Below are 18838 nucleotides of genomic sequence, written 5' to 3'. Positions count from 1 at the left end.
AGTTAATGTGATCCTTCCTTGCTCTGACTTTAAAGGCTGCCATGCCAAACAGTTTCCCATGGATGTTTGTATGCAATGACGGTCCCACCACGAAATCGACAAACTTCTTCAGAAACACAGATGAACCGCATCTCCTGAGGGGCTGCTGTCCCTAATATAACTTCTCAGACATAATGCGACTGGGTCTAGCAAGCAATCTTCCAAACCAGGCCCCACACTCTCTCCTCTATCCATTCACACTGGGCTCAGACAAGCAGTGTGGTTACTGCAGGGCAGTTAAGAGTTGACCCTGCCTCTGCTCAGACAAATCCTCATATTCCCCAAGGCACTTTCTGTCAGCTTAGACAATACAAAAGCAGACCTAAATGACTTTTGGTGGTATATTCTTTTATGTGCTGAGTATTCCAGGAGCGCCCGTTCATTTCAACTACTTTAATATTTCAGGGATATACAGATTAAGAGACTTAATCTCCCCGAAAATATTCATCACTTGATTTTTAAGTGATATTATAGACTTGAGCAGATGAGAGCTAAACACTGCAGAAAGGCCATCTGTTAATGTTTTTTTGGAAACATGAACAATAGCGATTAATCATATGAAAATGCCTTTGTATTGCATATTGTATATGGATGACTAGCAGTCCATGGATTCTTTATACGCAGCGGCTGAAAAAAAGCAACACATGACGCGTGAGTGTGAGAGACAGGAGAGTGGGGGGGGGGGGGGGGGGGAATCTGCAGAGGTTTTGTGCAAAACATGAGGTGACAGCGAGTGTGGGAAGGAGACACAGTAGACAGCATTGGCCTTGACAGATGTGTGAACGCACAACTAGCTCTGTGTTTTCATGGCTGACAGGTAGGGAGGGTGGACAGAAGGGTAAAAGGTCAGCAGCAAGCGCACATTTCGGAGAGTTGCAGACGACCCGCTGCTTGACTTCGATTGTTCTTTTATTCCGGAGAGCAGAAAAGCCGTTAGGGAGGTGGTCTAATCCCATTGCTGTGATACTGCCCTGTCATAGCTAATGGAGACTTTGCCTACAGCGAAGAGAGATTGCTTTAATCCACCCATTGTCTGATGGTGTTGATGGGTGATGAGAAGGCACTCCAGGGCAAACAGCCATTATGACAAAGACTTGGTCATGAATCCTTCCATTTTCCAAAAATGCAATGCTGTTTCAATTACAAATCGGCACTGAGTGAAGACATTTTTGCAATATTAGTAATCCCTGACAGGATTCATATAAATCATGCCAGTGGTTCATATTTGCACAACTGCATATTAAAATTTAGCCTGACTGATTTCATGCACCAAAAAACAAATATTCTATAAACTGTATTCATCAGAGATAATACCTGCACATTCTTTATGCTGAAAGGAAAACAGAAAGCAGGAGAAGCCAAGAAGCAAGATGCAAGCAGAACTTTGATTCCTTCATAATCCCTCATCAGGAGTAAGAGGAACATCTGGCTCTAAAGCCTTTTAAGCAAGTTTTATTTTTTTATTTGTCCTACTTTATTCTAATCCTGGCACACCATGTGACTTTCTCCTTGCCGAGACAGCCAGACATTCACATTCATGATTTCTAAATAGGCACAACTACTACCCCCCCCCCCCCCCCCTTGTTTTTCCCCTTTGGAAGAATAAGGGAATGGATTTCAGTCCACTCCTACCGTCTCATTATTCTGGTTTTTCAACAGGCAGGCAAGGCAGCCGGTTACTGGCAGCACTACGGTGAAAAGAGACGGAAAAAAGGCAGAATTATGACTGCTGTTGGCATTTCGCAGCTGTGCACGTTCCTTACTACAAGGTACTCTGGAAGAGAGCAACAGCAGCTACACAAAAACCATAACTTCTGGACCACAGGTGCAAAAAATGCATAGTATAATATAAAAATAATTACTTAAACAGCAAATTTGCATCAAATAGGAATAGTCCTGAAGACAGAACTCTAAATTTTTAGATAATTTTAATGAATTATGGATAGATCTCATGGTTCAGTGAAGCCAGCAGTCATTTCTGCTACACTTTACATATTCATCTCTTTTGTGTGAATCAAGGCCACAACTTCTTCTTTTTTTTCCTTTTTTTTTTTTGCCTATCCCATTTGGTTCTTCAGCTGTCAGAATTGTTGTCTGAAGACCAACAAGGTCAAGGTCAAGGTCAGATTTATTTATATAGCACATTTCCAACAGCCGATGCTGCACAAAGTGCTTAACAATAACAATAAAATTAAAAACTACAGTGTAATACAATAATAACAATAGAAACAATAAAATAGAAGAATTGAAACAATACTAACTAATTCAGATAAATCCAAAATGCTTGGGTCATAATGTGTTAAAAGCCAGAGCGTAAAAGTGTGTCTTTAGTAAAGATTTAAATTGCTCAAGAGTTTGAGCAGATCTAATATTAAAGGGGAGACTATTCCAAAGTCTGGGACCTGCCACAGAGAAGGATCTATCACCACGAGATTTGAGGTTAGTCCGTGGAATGGACAACAATAGTTTTGAACTAGATCTCGTGGGTTTTCCTGGAGCATAGGCAGAGAGGAGCTCTGACAAGTAGGGGGGTGCTCGGGCGTTGAGTGACTTAAAAACAAAAAGTAAGAGTTTAAATTGGATCCTGTAGGGGACAGGGAGCCAGTGTAAAGAGGCTAAAATTGGGGTTATATGCTCTCTCCGTTTGGTACCGGTTAGCAGGCGAGCAGCAGCATTTTGAACCATCTGAAGGCGATGGATGGTGGCATGATCTAGGCCATAATACAATGAATTGCAGTAGTCCAATCTGCAAGTAAGAAAAAGGTGGATGATGCGCTCGAAGACGTCAGCCGGAAGGTATGGCTTTATCCTGGCTAGCTGTCTTAGCTGAAAAAAACAGGACTGAACTACTGCACTCACCTGCTTATTCAATTTAAAAGAACCATCAATGTAAACTCCGAGGTTTTTTTACATGTGTTTTACAATACGAGGAGAGGGTACCCAACGTGCTGTCGATATGATTGAAATTGCCAAAAATGACAACCTCAGTTTTGTTTTCGTTTAGCTGTAAAAAATTTAATGATAACCACTGTTTAACGTCGTCAAGGCAGCGTAATAAGAGCTGCGGTTGATCTGATCCTGATTTTAAAGGTAGATAAATCTGTAGAACATCCGCAAAGCAATGAAATGAAATGCTGTACCGCGAGAAGATGGAGCCCAATGGCAGCAAATAGAGTGCGAAGAGGGCGGGACCCAAAATAGAGCCTTGAGGAACGCCGTATTTAAGAGGAGCTAATTTGGAGTTGTGGGGGCCCATATTGACATAAAAGAACCTTTCTGTCAAGTAGGAGCGAAACCACTGAAGGGCAGATCCTTTTAGGCCAGCATGCGATTCTAGCCGTGATAACAGGATGTCGTGGTCAACCGTGTCAAAAGCTGCTGACAAGTCCAACAGTAAAAGGGCAGCAGGGCTGCCAGAATCCATAGTTAAGAGAATATCGTTAAAAATCCTTAAAAGTGCTGTCTCAGTGCTATGTAATGATTTAAAACCAGATTGAAATTTTTCTGAGATCATATTAGAATCGAGGTGTGCCTGCAACTGTAGATAGACCACTTTCTCCAAAACTTTAGATAGAAAAGGAAGCTTTGAGATGGGCCTGTAATTAGACAGAACAGTTGGGTCCAGGTTTTGTCCAAATCCAAGGATACCCAATGGATTTACTTTGCCAAATGGATCATCACGGCCTTGCCGTATTGGTCCATTTGATCAACCTTTGTTGTTATTGTTTATTTTATTTTATTTTCAGTTGTTACAGACGGGACAGACATGACTGAGGGATAGGAAAGGGAGATTGAAAGATGAAGGAAAAGAAAAACAGAAGGGAAGAGGGACAGTGAGAAAGGGCACTTAAAAAGGGAAAGAGGAAAAAAAAATCTCCTGGATCACCTGTTGAGAGAAAAAGAAGAGAAAACAAGCAAAAAAAACAAAAAACAGAGAAACATACTAAACACAACACCATCACGTTAATCTAGCTAAGTGTAAATAGCAGTAAATACTAAATATTGAATGTTGTTGTGTAGCAAGCAGGACCGACAGCACATAATGTGCTTGGAAATAGCAGCCAATAAAGGTGTAGTTTATGTCTATGAACAGTGAACACCCGTGTGCACACCTGTGTGGATCAGAGCGCTTGTATTCAAAAGGTTTCCCCATGTAATGGTCTGCTAGAGGATGTAGGGAGCTATAGCCCTGTCCCCCAGGGCATGAAGCACACTGTTCCAAAAAATAGTACCGTAATGTCAAAGTATCTTACTGTATATTTTACAGTTTTGTACTGTCTTTCTAGAATATCATTAAATTTACATAAGTAGACTGTGATTTTACATGTCAAAGGTAAAATAACATAACATCAACATAACATAACATAACATTTTGTAAATATATTTTTTGTACATATGCATATTTAGATTGTTAAAATACATTCAGAAATGTATCATGATTTCACAAATATTTGTCCGTTATTTGAAAGATCGAACTGTTGAATTCAAATGTAATGCTATGGAAAAGTATATAACATGATTCCTATAAGCTTGTGTTACATCACATAAGTATTATTATCATTGCTATTTAGGGCGATTGTGGCTCAAGAGTTGGCAGTTCGAGCCCCGGCTCGGACACTCTCGGTATTGTGTCCGTGGTCAAGACTCTTCACCTACTGGTGATGGCCAGAAGGGCTGATGGTGCAATATGGCAGAAAAGGCAGAATCCCATGTAAAATTAGCGCAACAAACTCTATTTTCATTACTGAAAATAACCATATTTTCATGGGAAAGTTATTTTCTGTTATTTTACGGTAGTATTTTGGCACCCCAGCTGCTGGAATATTACCGTTTTTTTAACAGTGCAGGCATGGAGGAGATCCAGCCTCCAGACATCCAGAGGCCCCAGAGCGTGAGAGCCCAAGGAGGACCACCGGAGGGGCATCCATGCCACCCTCCTGGAAAGAGCCCCAGATGAGGGGTCACCCAGTAGCCATGGAGCAGAAGCCAGAGGGGGCTGCAGTGGCGTGCCCGCCAGCTCTGCCAGCAGCCAGCTGTGCCAGAGTGAACCGAGCCGCAGGCCCAGAGGCCGGAGGCCCGAGGGCCACAACTTCAAGTGTTCTACTATAGAAACCTCTTTCTTAGAGTTTCTGTGGAAACATGAGCTCTGCAAAGAAAACCTGTTACATCTTAAAATGGCTAGTAGCTAATGTGATCAGGCCTTTTTCTTCTACTGGAAAGTACTGCAACAACAACAATGGGGTAATGACCCCGAACAGTTTTCAAAAGGTGTCAAATTGAAAAGCTAAGTCTTTAATTGTATATCCAAACTTCGGTTTTAGTAGTTCTAGCAGGGAAATTATTTTAACATTTTAAGAGCACACCACTTATAGCTGATTCTCCAAATCATGTTGGAGTACATGCCTTCATTTCTGAGCCATCATTCACACACTGCTTCTAAAATTAGAGGCTGAATAAGGACCAGAACACACGTCAGTGATGTACTAGGCTCAAAATCCATTATAATTCACAAGTTACTGCAACTAAATGTTACCTTGACCTTGAGCAATATTTTGGTGAATACCTATTAAGTGATCACTATGTGCAAGTTTGATTAGATTCTGACCAATGCTACAGGAGCAGTAGCAATTCTTATTAACTGTGGGTGGATGGAGCCTCGACCGGATGAGCTAAATATGGAGAAAAATCTTTTTACTGATCAACTGATCAAAATAGGATCGAGATTAAAATCCATTATCCTGTTGCATTTCCAGTTTACTCATTAGCAAAACAATGTTTAAACATTAAAACATACAACACTAGCATGCTTTAACTAAGTATTAACAGCTTAGTTATAGAAAGGTTTTTTAACAAATGAAAAACTGGAACAACGACACATTTATAAGGAGATTTCAGCCTCGGTTTCAGAACTGCTGCTGTTACACAATTGTTCGATAGATATTTGCTAGCATTAGTTTCTAACTGCTAGCATAGCCTGCTAAGATAGCTTCTTAGCACAGCTCACACAGAAACGTTTGTATCTCAGTGCAAATAGATTTCACTAATGTTGTTATGTTTTCCCCTCTAGTGGACATGTTTCAGTGCACTCTGTCTCTGTCCCATCAGTTGCAACCAGCTGCAGAATACTCATTTAGTCACGTGGTCACATGTCTGCAAAATCTCAATATGAAAGTAAAGCCTACATCATTTTTCAGTTAAATTGCCATCCTGTAGCAACTACTCAGTATTTGTTGAGGAATTTATGAATTTCTATTTCAAATTTGTACTCATAGTAGGGAATGTGAATAGATTATGTGCACCTTGGCATAAGCTACTTCCAGTGGGGAAACTCCTGTAGAGCGCTTCGTTTCAGGTGTGATATTCGCTCCTTGTTTACGGTCGGTTTTTCCAAAACAAATCAACCAAATGGATGAATCAAGCGGCGATTTACATTTCTCAAGATGTCTTGGGCATTTACCGAATATATCTGTAGATGATGTTCGTCGATGTGTCGATATTTTCCCCCGCCCCTCAGAACAAAAGAGAAAAAGGATTCAAATTTTATATTTCTCAGCGTTTGTATACAGTGGTCCCTCGTTTATCGCGGGTGTTATGTTCTAAAAATAACCAGCGATAGGTGAAATCCGCAAAGTAGCCAACTTTATTTTTTACAATTAGATGTTTTAAGACCGTAAAGTCCCTCACTACACACTTAATACACTTTTCTCAGACAGGCATGAACATTTTCACACTTTTCTCTCTTGTTTAAAACTCTAAAGTTCAAAACTTTGTAGAAAAATAAGTCCAGTATTATAGAATGAAACCAAAGATCAAACCCTGTTTTCAGTTCCAGAACACGGAATAAAGCAGCTGCGAGAGAATTCAACGTCAATGAATCATTAATGAATCAATGAATCAGCGATCGATGTAGCGATTCTGTACTGTACAGGAGAGCCGGCACAGAGGAGATGGACAGTGGTCTGCAGCTGATCAGGACGCAGAACACAATGAGCTGTTAAAAAAAATGCTGTGTTAAGTGTGTTCTTGGCTAGCTGATATCGACATAACGGGAGAAACATTTGACTATTGTTCACCTGTAGTTTGAATGCTGAACATTTGCCTGTTTAAATCATAAGAACTGTCACTATACAGAGATGTGCTTCTGAATCTGGACAATGTGTCTTCTCATTTTGTAACGCAATTCTGCTTATGTTGAGTGATGTAAACAACCAATCGATCTACACGCTTCAATCGTCAAAATTGATCATTTGATTTTTTTATGACACAGCAGTGGTGAGTGTTCCCACCTCTGCTCTTCGTACCTTAACGCGATCTTTCAGTTTTCGTGTTTTGGACATGATTTTGGAGTCCATCTTCGCAGTAGTGATTGACCGCAAAATAAAGCTACCGGAAATGTACAACCCTACATCCAGTCTTAAAATGGGAAGTTAGCATTTTTTCGTGCACAGGGTCTATTTCTGTGCATGTAGACAACAACGGATTTGCAATTTTCATTGGATTTTCACAGTTTATGCCAACTTTAACCCATTCATTTGCAAATTGATGGCACACTGACTTGATCACAAAGTTGTTCTGAAGACAGCACCTGACTCCATGTAATTGCACACCTGGTCCCAAACTTCAAAGCCATCATTTTAAAAGTAACAATATCACAAGTTCATTGGCCACAACCACAGGCTCCAACCATAGTCTTCCCTAATTTGACTGCAGAACAGATGGGCAAAATATCAGTCCCTGAACCATTTCAAACCAACCTTCAAACTAAACTATCTAAAGAGCGTTATGCTAAGAAATAATTAAATTCAGTTATTCAATTTGTGACACTCTGGAAAGAAATGTCGCCCACATAAAATGCAAATTGGTGAGTGACAGCAAATTATTAGCTGTCTTTTTTATTATTTTACATGTTTTTGGCAGCCTTTAGTCTTTATTTGACCGTGCACAGCAGAGACTGACAGACAAGAGAGCAGGGAAATGACATGCAGTTAGAAGCCGCTAGGCCCTGAACCAGCAATTCTGTTCCTAAGGGCTTTTTAGCCCATGTGATATGTACCCTGCCACTGGGTCGCGCCCATAGTCAGCTCTCTTAACACATCCATGGTTTCCCCTGGGAAGAAGCATTGCATGAATGAAACCAACCACAGCGGAAAAAATGTGGAAAAATAATAAAATGGAAATGTGCTTCACCCCAGTGTCAGCAAACAAATACTTCTGTGAAAGAATTTAAACGTATCAGTGTGAATGAACAGAAAGATGAAACAATGGGCACAATGTTAAGCATCTCTAATTTAGTTTTCTGTGATCAGCTAGAATTTAATTTGTAGCAGTGGTGCTCTGAAAAAATGTGGCTTACGTTCCAAAAATGTTTCCAAATATGATTCACGTGGGCTTCTACAAGTCTTCGAGCCCTACAGTTATCCATGACACCCTGCAGTTCAGAGGAATAAGAACAATTTGCCCAAGTAGTTCAAGCAAAAGTACGGCATGTGGCTAGTGCACTACAGATAAAAGTCTTAGTCATGCAGCCAAATGCATTATGCATCATTCACCGGCAATAAATGAGTAATTAATGTGGTGAAAACCAGGTTAGTGTCAGCACTCCTGCTCCCTGTTCTGAGCTGCAGCATTCACACAGATGCATCAGTATTCATTTCTGCTCAGTGGGAGGTTTAAGCTCTTCCTCCTCCCACCTGTTGTCTCTCAGACTCCTGCCACCGAGCCACAACCGACACACATTTCTGCAAGGCCACCAGCTTAAAACTGGCCTCTCATTAACACTGCAGACTCCCCCCGCCCCCGATGCCAGTGCTAATTGGGTCACTATTTACCCCACAGTCAGCACAACCTCACACAGACGGGAGGGGGAATCCAAGACCACCATCATGCTGTCCTAGCATATGCCCTGGTAGGCTGCAGGCACTGAGATTAGAGCAAAACAGGCACTTATTAATACTGTTAGTCACTCGGTGCCTGCAGGTGAATCATCCCTTCACCAGTATGACTGCACTGTAATCAGCAGCACACAAAGCTACATTTATTATCAGCAACTCAAAAGAGGCAATATGACAGCCTTATATCTCCTCCCAGCTTGGATATCTGCATTACTTGCAGACACTTATGGTTGTCAATATGCAGGATATCTGAGGAGGCTGTCCCTATTTTTGGACCCAAGCCACAGATGAGGTCAGCCAGCCGTGAGCGCTCACACACACACACTGCTGGAAAAGAAGCCTCAGTATGGAGGCAGATAAGGCCTTGCTCAAATTGCTGTTTTGTGTTTTTTAACGAGGACAATTCAACCTTGCTAATCTGTTAGGCTCCTTCCCCTAATCAACCCACTGACTAATCCATATTCTCGTGCCAAAGAGAGCCGCAGTTCAGCCCAGGGCCGAGCCACGCCGGCGCAACGAGGAGAGGGGGAAGACAATGGCACGTGTCCTGGACGGGGGAGAAAAAATAACAGACACGGCTCCATGAGGGAGTCTTTTTTTCTACTTCAGTGCACTTCCACCAACAGATGAGGAAGCTCACACTCTGTACTGCTCAGCAGCAAGCTAACAAATAACAAAGCTTTAAAGGCATACTCTCCTGATCTTGTTTGTACACACTGACTCTGAGGTGAGGAGATGGCAATCTAACTGCCACAGAGAAGTCCAGTACAGCCGACATAAACATTTATCAGTGCAGCCCCAACAGAAAAGATGAGTAATGCCTTATCTTCTGTATCGGCTGTAAAAATCCTCATATTTCACCACTTCCGATTGCTCAAATATGAGGAGTTTGACAAAATGACATTTGAAGACGTGAACTTAGATTTAGGAAATTGTAATGGGGAATTTTCTGGCATTTCCTTCACTAAATGTTAAATCCATTAAGACAGAAAAGGGAGGGAGAGTAATTAGCAAATAATGATTATCTACATTTTTTTATTTTTTTGGCTCAGGTTTTCCTTAAGTAGTTTGTAGACTTGAACTATAGCAACATAATGATCTTATTTTATCAAAGCATAATTTATGTCAGCCTGGCATTATTTCCTAAAATTTGGCTCCATGGGTCATGCTGGGTGTATGCTTGCTTGCAATTACCAAAATGGCCAATCAGTGCTGCTAATTTCAGTCACAATTGTTTGAGAAGCTGCGGGGACCTTGCACTTTGAAAACCAACAGAAGCACAATTCAAAGCCACGTTACAGGAACCATGCCAGGCTGAAATCAGCTACAAACACCCTTTATAATAGTATTTATCAACCCAGAAATGCTTTATTAGGAGACTGACTTTAGTACGTACCAATTTCTCTAATTCTATCACATACAATTATAATGTTTGTACACATAATCATACGTATTGTAATTTTTTTTTTTTTTTTTTTTGGATTAATTCCTCTAAATGGTGAGGTCTCACAAAAAAAAGGAGTGAGAAACGTGATGACCTCCTTGATGGTTCTGGGCGCTTCGGCTCTCAGACAAAAGTCTCATTCACAGTGATCTGTAGACACAATAGTGTCAGAGTATAAGAAGCATGGCAAACATACAACCATGCATCTCCTGAACAGTTACATTCATCTCCGTAAGTGAGCAGATAATTGCACTTTTTTGTAATGTTGGCCTCCGTACACAACTACACTGTTCTAAATTAAGCAATCAAGATCTGATTGAAGCGCAAACTTTCAACTTTGATTCAAGTGATTAAAAAAAAATCTTTTGTTTTTCAGAGACTCAAAAGTAACTGAAGAAACTCAAAAAAATGTAAAATATAATAGTTGTTCTTAATCTCGGATGAAGGTCATTTGGCTGAATCTGAGCAGAGAGTATATCCCTGTACACTACAGAATTCATCCTGCTGCTTCTATCAGCAGTCACAGCATCCATAAACACCGGTGACTCGGTTCCACTGGGAGCCATACATACCCGTGCAGTCACGTCTCCCCCATCATGTTTGACAGATGATGCGATATGCTTCGCATAATGAGCCGTTTGCCTCCTTCATGCTTTTCTCTTCCCATCATTCAGGTACAAGTTTATCTTGGCTTCAGGTGTCCAAAGATTTGTTGCAGAAATGTGCAGGCTCTTATAAATGTTTAGATGTTTGCCTTGTGGTGTGGGTCAACTGAGCATTTTTCAAAAGAATATGTCTTAAAGAGTGTTTGAGGTGTGGAGCTGGAAATTCACAGTGCTTATTATAAATGTTTAATCTTTGGAGAATAGAATTTTTTGCGCAACTTGGAGAAAATTCTAAAAATTTGCTGATTTGCGATGGAATGATACAGCTTTTAGAACAACAGATGCACTCATCAAGACAACGTCTTTTCCAGGGAAATCTTTTCAAAAACTTTTAAGGACAATGCTGAAATTCACATCACAACAGCGTGGCTTCGTAAAGATGAATTTACCTGCCCGCAGCCCAGGCAGAAAACATTTTACACATCATGAAATGAAAAATACAATAAAGAAAAACCGTACTACTGCTACTATCAAATATAACATTTGCTAATATTTTTTGAAGGCACATTTTTCACTGATAACAGCACTAATAAAACACATTTTATGCAGTTATGCAGAAACAGTGCAAGCTGCAGCCAAAGAACGAGCTGTCAAAGATGGGTGTTGTTCTGCAGATGAGTACGGAGTTGGGGGACTGAAGCTTCATCAGCCGCAATGGGTGACTGAGTTTGCCTTCTTTTTAGCAAATGTGTAATAAACAGTTTTGCATCTGTGGAGATTTTGGTCGACACAATAGTGCAGAATGGAGCCACAGATGCATCATTCAATAAATCCAGATGTTTGATTAAAGATGAAATGTCACAAACTCCACTAACTATGGTCAGCATCCACACTCAGCTGCACCCATTACATTATATACCACAGTTTCACTTCCAAAAACTGAAATTATTTTCATGTGTTGTGTATTGTTATATCTTAATATTTATGGATAGTAGCTAAGCTGCCTAATGTGGCACAAAATGATTGCATGCCTGCCTCTTCTAAAAGTGCTATTAAACAACTAACACACACAGACTTCAAGACAAATTGCATCACTGTTGCCAAAGTAGCCAAAAAATAAGGACGAATCCACAGGCCATTGCTTATCACTGATTTTAGCTACACCTCAATATTTTTAGAAGTCGCTTCCTACTGTCTGTGTATTTCATGTCATTATTTTTAAGCACCACTTCTCCAGTAAACCTCCACAAAGTTGGCAGGCAGCTGCAAAAAGATCTGGGACACAACTGTGAGGCATCTGTGTACACATAACATACATATCAAGATATAATGCAAAAGGAACCACAAACACTGTTAGCACGATGATCGATAACACAAGGCCTTACCGGCAACTTCCAGTGAAGCGTTGCGACTAATGGCCTCTCCCAGGTAGTTGCGGGCCACACAGGTGTAAACGCCCTCGTCTGGTTTGCTCCGTCGGCCGTGCACGATGCGCAAGAAGAAAAGGGAGCCGCTGGGCAGGAGCATGCGGTGAGAACGCGGGTCATCTTTGTCTGTCTCCACACGTTCACCATCTTTGTACCATTCAATGCTGGGGATGGGGCGGCCCTCTGCCTTGCAGTTGAGGGTGGCAGGCTCCCCCTTGGAGACAATCAAATCCGAGGGGTCCTCCGCAATCCGCGGCGGGCTGTCTTCAAAACGCGGCCGAGACCCTGTGAAGCCGAGATGAAGGTGAGATGTTATCTATCGGGATGACCTGCTGTCATTCATGGAAACAGTTTCTTTGTGAGAGGACAGACAAAAGCAAAACCTTTTTGAAAGGAGAGAAAAAGCTTCTTTCGGAGATGCTTGATAAATTTGTGTGGTGAAGGGGAAAATCATCAGTAATCTCTGTTTGAAGTTCAAAGTAAGATGCTACATTTTCCCACAACAACAACAACCTGTGCGTTTCAGATAAATAAATCAATTTGACATCTATCTGCTCTTTCTATATTCTCTAAACAGCAGGACACAGTGTACATACGCTGCAGAGAAAGCCACCAGCAAAGCCACCGGCAGCACAGAGGATTCAATCAGCCATATGATATGGTAATAGCCAATCTCTGTGTCAGGCATGATAGTGGTAGAGATGATAGCTGGCTGAACGTTGAGTATAAGACAAGGTCTTTGCATTTGAAGGAAAAAGACTAAAGTTAAAGGAAGAAGCTACGCAGACTGACATACTTAGATAACTCCCATATCCCCTTCTCTCTGGGGGATCCATTACTATCTTCGCTCGGTTGTGAGAGAAAGTCACACTTCTTCAGGACCCAAGGTAAGCTTTTAGACCACGACCAAATGTCTAACAATGTGCTTCGTTTTAAAAAATGAATAATTCAAAAGACTTCCGCTTTTAGTTCGGTTCTGAGGAGCAGATGGTCTGCCGCTCAAGTTCCCCCAACCACAAAAAAAGGCAGAAAGAAAGAGAGAAAATGAAATGGTCACTGTGCCACTGATTATTGTGCTGCTCTTTCTGAGGCATTATTCTTAGCACATAATCTAGACTGCATGGAAATCCTACATTATCATTGGAGAGGAACAGACAGGACCTAACCTAATGACACACATGCTGCTGCTACATTACACTTAAATCAGGAGGCTTCAGGATAAATCCTCACTTTTAGCTATAAGCAGATTTATGGTTGTTGTGTTTTTTTTCATGGGCTGAAGTCGCTGCTATGGCACAAACCTGAAGTAAACATCTAAAGCGCGATCCGAGCACTCGCAGCGCCAGGGTCACAAACCAGGACAGCTCAAAACACTAATGCGGATGTGGATGAATGCTAGCAGAGCCATTAAAATAAGATATGGCACCTTTACTGAGTACTGATGCGAAAACACACTTTGTTTACATATATTATATTGTTATATTATACACAGGATAATATATATTATATTGAAACTGAGACATTGGAACAATATTTGATAAAGGGAGGATCTGCAGCCCAGCGATGTCCTGGTGTTGAACCTTGTTTGCAAGCACATAAAGGATTTCTAATCCCAGATCATGTAATACAGTTACATCACTCTGTGCTCACTTCCTCTTGAGTGATAACTGCATTTTATTTTATTTTTAAAAAGCACTATGTATACATGTACTTGAGAGAGACCAGACTTCTTAAAAGAGGTCCCAGGAGCTCAGTGCTGCATTTCAACTGAGGTGGAAATATAAATCATAAAGTAAAGGTCAAAGCAGTAAAAGGCCAAGCTCTACTGCTGAGGCACTTTTAATGAGTAACTCTTGTTTAAAAAAAAAAAAAAAAAGCAAAACAAAACCCTTAAACCGGCACCGCGTAGTGCAAGCATATTTGAATAGATTCCACCTTTCCACATCCACGGGTTCAGGTGCATGTTGCATTGATGACAAGATGGTGCCTCAGTTATTTGAACACGAGTTGCTCAGTGGTGCATATATCAAAAAATAAATTCCAAGCTTCCTCCGTGTTCCTCACGCTTCCGTAATTTTGGGCCCATAGAGCACAGCATCTCTCCAAGTCAAGCTGGTAGAGTGTACGTGCGACTGAAACGACCGGCCAGATTTCCATCATTATGGAAACAATGGATTCTGATTAGATTAAGAGCCATTTCAAAGGATATATATATATATATATATATATATATATATATATATATATATATATATATATATATATATATATATATATATATATACATATATGTTTTGCTTGTTATGCTTACAAGCAAAACAAGGGTAAGCTGGATTCTAAGTGTACAAAAGGGATTTTTGTAGGCTACAACAAAAACAGTCCAGCATACAAGGTTTATTTCCCAGACAGCGCCAAAGTGCAAAAGTTTAGGCTGGTTAAGTTTGTAACCAAACACAATGAGGAAAAGCAAACACAAACTGATACGACATCTGAGGATGAAGACATACAGGTGAGGGAGAGACCAAACGTGAACAGGGAAAGCCCCAGTACCAGTTCACAGGAACCAGATACTGACATTACATGACTATTTGATAGAGAACGGTTTCATGCAGAGTCCTGTAGATCATTGTGTTTACACAAGGAAAACAGGAAAAGAAAAAGTGATCATGATCATATGGGTTGATGATATTATTATTGCAGCCAGTGATGAAAGGGTTTTGAAAACTGTGAAGGAAATGCTAACTGCAAGATTCAAAATGAAAGATATGGGGAAACTCAAACATTTTCTTGGTATTGATTTTGAGCAAACCCAAGATTGTGTAAAAATGTTACAAGAGAGATATGTAGAAAACATACTGGAAAGATTTCAAATGCAAGACTGTAAACCAAGATCAACTCCTTGTGAACAAAGGTTGAACTACAATGATGATGCTGAGAAAATGAACAATGTCAGAATGTACAGAGAGGCAGTAGGTAGCCTTATTTACTTGACCTCTTGCACACGACCAGATTTGAGTTTTGTTGTAAGTAAGCTGTCACAGCACTTCAAAGAACCAGCTGTGGAACATTGGACTACTGTGAAACATGTTCTAAGGTACCTGAAACAATCAAAAGACAAGACATTGTGCTACAGGAAAAGTGACAAAGATTTGAGAGTACAAGGTCACAGTGACTCAGACTGGGCTGCGGATGTGACTGACAGGAGGAGTACTACAGGTAAGCCTGAATGAAGGAGGTACTTTGGTGTCATGGCGAACAAAGAAGCAGCCAACTGTTGCCTTGTCAACTTGTGAAGCAGAGTACATAGCTTTGGCAGCAACAACACAAGAATGTTTGTACTTGACACAACTGTTGCAAAGCATGTATGAGCATCAAAAGAGACCGCCAAAGATTTTTGAGGACAATCAAGGGACTATTGCATTGGCAAAGAATCCTGTTAACAGACAGAGGTGTAAGCATATCGATATCAAATATCATTTTGTGAGATCAACAGTTAATGCTGGAAATTTGATATTGGAGTATTGTCCGACAGGTCTGATGGTGGCCGATGTTATGACAAAGCCAGCAACAAAGGGGAAGTTATTGAAGTTTGAGAAATATATGTTTGGAGTGTAAACAAATAGTAAAGAAAAACTGTTTCTTTTGGAATGCATGTAAAGCTGACAACGTGAGTGCAAGTGGGGGTGTTGAGCTAGTTAATAGGTATGCCCTCGTTGTCATCTGTTGTGATTTTATTTTGAAAGGATGCTTCCTGTTATGCTGCAGAGTGCACGCGAGAGTTCAATAATAAAAACTAAGTGTTGTTCCGGTGAAAAGCCGATGCCCCACGTGTGATTATTCCTCCGTCTAGACAATATGAGTATCTTCAATATTCATGCAGATTCCGCTGGAAGACCCGTCTCTGCTAACACGAACTATTAAATTCTACTGTTTACTGTTCAATTATTGTTGAAGGCAAATCTTTAATAAAAGACAGACCTTCAATTTAATCAAACATGGACGGATGAACTCTGTGCACTTTCAAAGCAAACTCAAACTGTATTGGAAAATTAGAGAGAGCAAGGAAAATGACATCTAATGTTGGTATATGCAACTTTAACATGTGACAAGTAACTCTTAATAAATCCTGAAGTTATAGAACAAAGCTCACTTGACAGACACAAGTCAAAACATCCTTTATGCTCCGTTTTTGTTCACCACCTCTGGAGTGAAATCGCGCACTGGCTCATCAGCTACAAGATGCCCCGTTTTGTTCTGCAGCTAGTTGCTAGCAGCATCAATCACTCAGTACGGTACTTGGCAGGTTTATGAAAAAGAGCATTTTTGGTAAAAACTGTTGGCTGATATGAACTGTACAACACTGTGGACAGGAGAGCTAAACAATGAGCTGAACATGTTGAGAGGAAGTGTGCTGTTGGCTGGTGATTCTCAGTGGGTTTCTCACTAAGAGTGACCCTTTTGCACATCCACTCTTCACATCAATAATATATCGGTGCAGCTTTAATGCTTTCTTTAATGCAGTTTGAGTGGAACACGTTTTTTCCTCTGTGGGACACGCTTATGTGTATAATATTTGTCATTTTGATGGATCGTGGCATGGGAACAGATGCACACGGGACCTCTCTTGCAGAGGACATTTTGATGTTGAATGAGTGCCCTATGTATTTCTAATTTTGTGTTCAAGACAAAGCTCCTTCGGGGTGATGAAGTCTCATCTAATATTATCTAAACTAAATAAAGCTTTGCTAATAACAAAAACTCTTGGAGCCGTTTATTTCTGTGAATATCTACAATTATGTCTCCAAGAAGAACAGATAAGAAGTCAGATTAATACAGACAAATGACATTATGTATATTTACAGTAATACCAGCTAATCTCAGCGATTACCTCATCATTTCGCCTACTGCATAAAGCCATCCGTCTGCCATTAATAATGCTATCAACTGTTAACAGGGGTCATTTCAATCCCTTTATTGTGAGTGTATAATACCGTAGTTAAAGCTCTCTATTCTGCAATGTTGAGCTGTCCTTGTACTCACTGTGCCCTCGCCCCATTCAGTTGATTTGAATAGCCAAATGTCACTGTGACAAATCTTTGTCTTCGTTTTCTCATATTTGAATAGGATACTTTTCAAAATCCTGAAATCAAATTCAGTGCTTTCATTTTGGGAAACTCAGCCCAGCTGTGTCTTAAAGTGCATTAGAGGCAACGTTTTCCAACCAAAGCCAGCTTTGGTATTATTAATAAGAGTCAACGGGCACTTACTACAGATAACAGAATCAGCGTGGCACCATGCTGATGTGTTACAGACAAAATAGTCTCGTCAAAGCAGAAAAATAACAGCAAAACAGCTTCAGGTGGCCAAAGTGACAAGCAGCAACCTGCTCCCGCGACAAGTGTGCAATCAGTGAAAAGTCTACGCCGCTATGAGCATGACAGCAGCACATTTTCTTTGTGAGAAACAATACTTTCACAGCAACGTTTGCCTCGTGACAAGAAGATTGCGGTGCGGCGGTTGAAAGCACCTTTCGGCAAAAAAAGAAACTCTGTCAACCTGTTTGTGTCGTGGAAAAATAAATGTCACCGCTGATAATGGGGACCTCAGAGAAGGTATGTTTTTAGTCGGATCATAAACACGGCACATTGGAGCCAGCAGGTCCTCGGAGATCTCCGAGTGCATAGGGGAATTTAGAGTGTGACTTGATTTGTGTGAAAATTTTTAATTTGGCGCATCCTGGTGTGAAATGACTTAATTTACAAGAGATGAACAAGTTAGAAAGTGCACTGGCTAAGCACGCTGTATGGCAGACTTTTAAAATAAGCACAGAAAATGCAAAGCTTTGACATGAGTCTGTTGCAGCATTTAGTGCACAGACTCCCATTTATGAGAGCAGCTATTTTAAAGAACCGAGGGTTAAAGCTCTCAGCAGAAAGTACAGCTAAAATCAACAGGACACCGGCAGATATCAGCTCCACACTGGTGAAATATCCAATTTAACGTGCATGTTGATCCAGCAACCCTCAATTGTAAGTTAAAGCAGAAAACAAAACCTTGTTAGGCCCCCTGTAGCCACTAAACGCGTTTCATCGCTGCGCTGCGGCGTCAGAGCGGACGAATCAATGAGAAGCTTTTAAACATGTTAACTTCTGCAAGCATGAGGGGCAATGCGGAGGTAAGTTGAGCCATAAGCGTGAATGGCAGTCAACCTTGAGCTGACGTCCAATATGACGGGAGCTTTATTTAAACGAGAGTGTGCCGCCCCCCTGCAAGGTTATCACACTCTGTAATACTCTCAAGGCTAACCGGTAAACACACAAATGTATCAGAGCAAGAGGTGCTTTACAGAGAGAAATGCAGTAAATTCCATCTGATACATGTTTACACTTCAACATGAAAAAAGATATTTTCGCTCTTAAATGAAACGCTTCA

General features: G+C 40.8%; 1 protein-coding gene across 4 annotated transcripts in view; it reads right to left on the bottom strand.

Annotated features, from left to right (window-relative positions):
- LOC113035891 (roundabout homolog 2) overlaps nucleotides 1–18838 on the bottom strand; it is a 69426-nt gene that overhangs the window by 44255 nt on the left and 6333 nt on the right. For all 4 annotated transcript variants that reach the window (XM_026191741.2, XM_026191742.2, XM_026191743.2 and 1 more), the window contains exon 2: nucleotides 12365–12691. In XM_026191741.2, coding sequence (XP_026047526.2) covers nucleotides 12365–12691 — 327 coding nt within the window. The remainder of the gene's footprint in view (nucleotides 1–12364; nucleotides 12692–18838) is intronic.

The sequence above is a fragment of the Astatotilapia calliptera genome, chromosome 14 (assembly GCF_964374335.1).
Source record: "Astatotilapia calliptera chromosome 14, fAstCal68.1, whole genome shotgun sequence".
Lineage (NCBI taxonomy): Eukaryota > Metazoa > Chordata > Actinopteri > Cichliformes > Cichlidae > Astatotilapia > Astatotilapia calliptera.
Note: the sequence above shows the minus strand (reverse complement) of the source record. Positions and strands in the feature narration are given on the sequence as shown.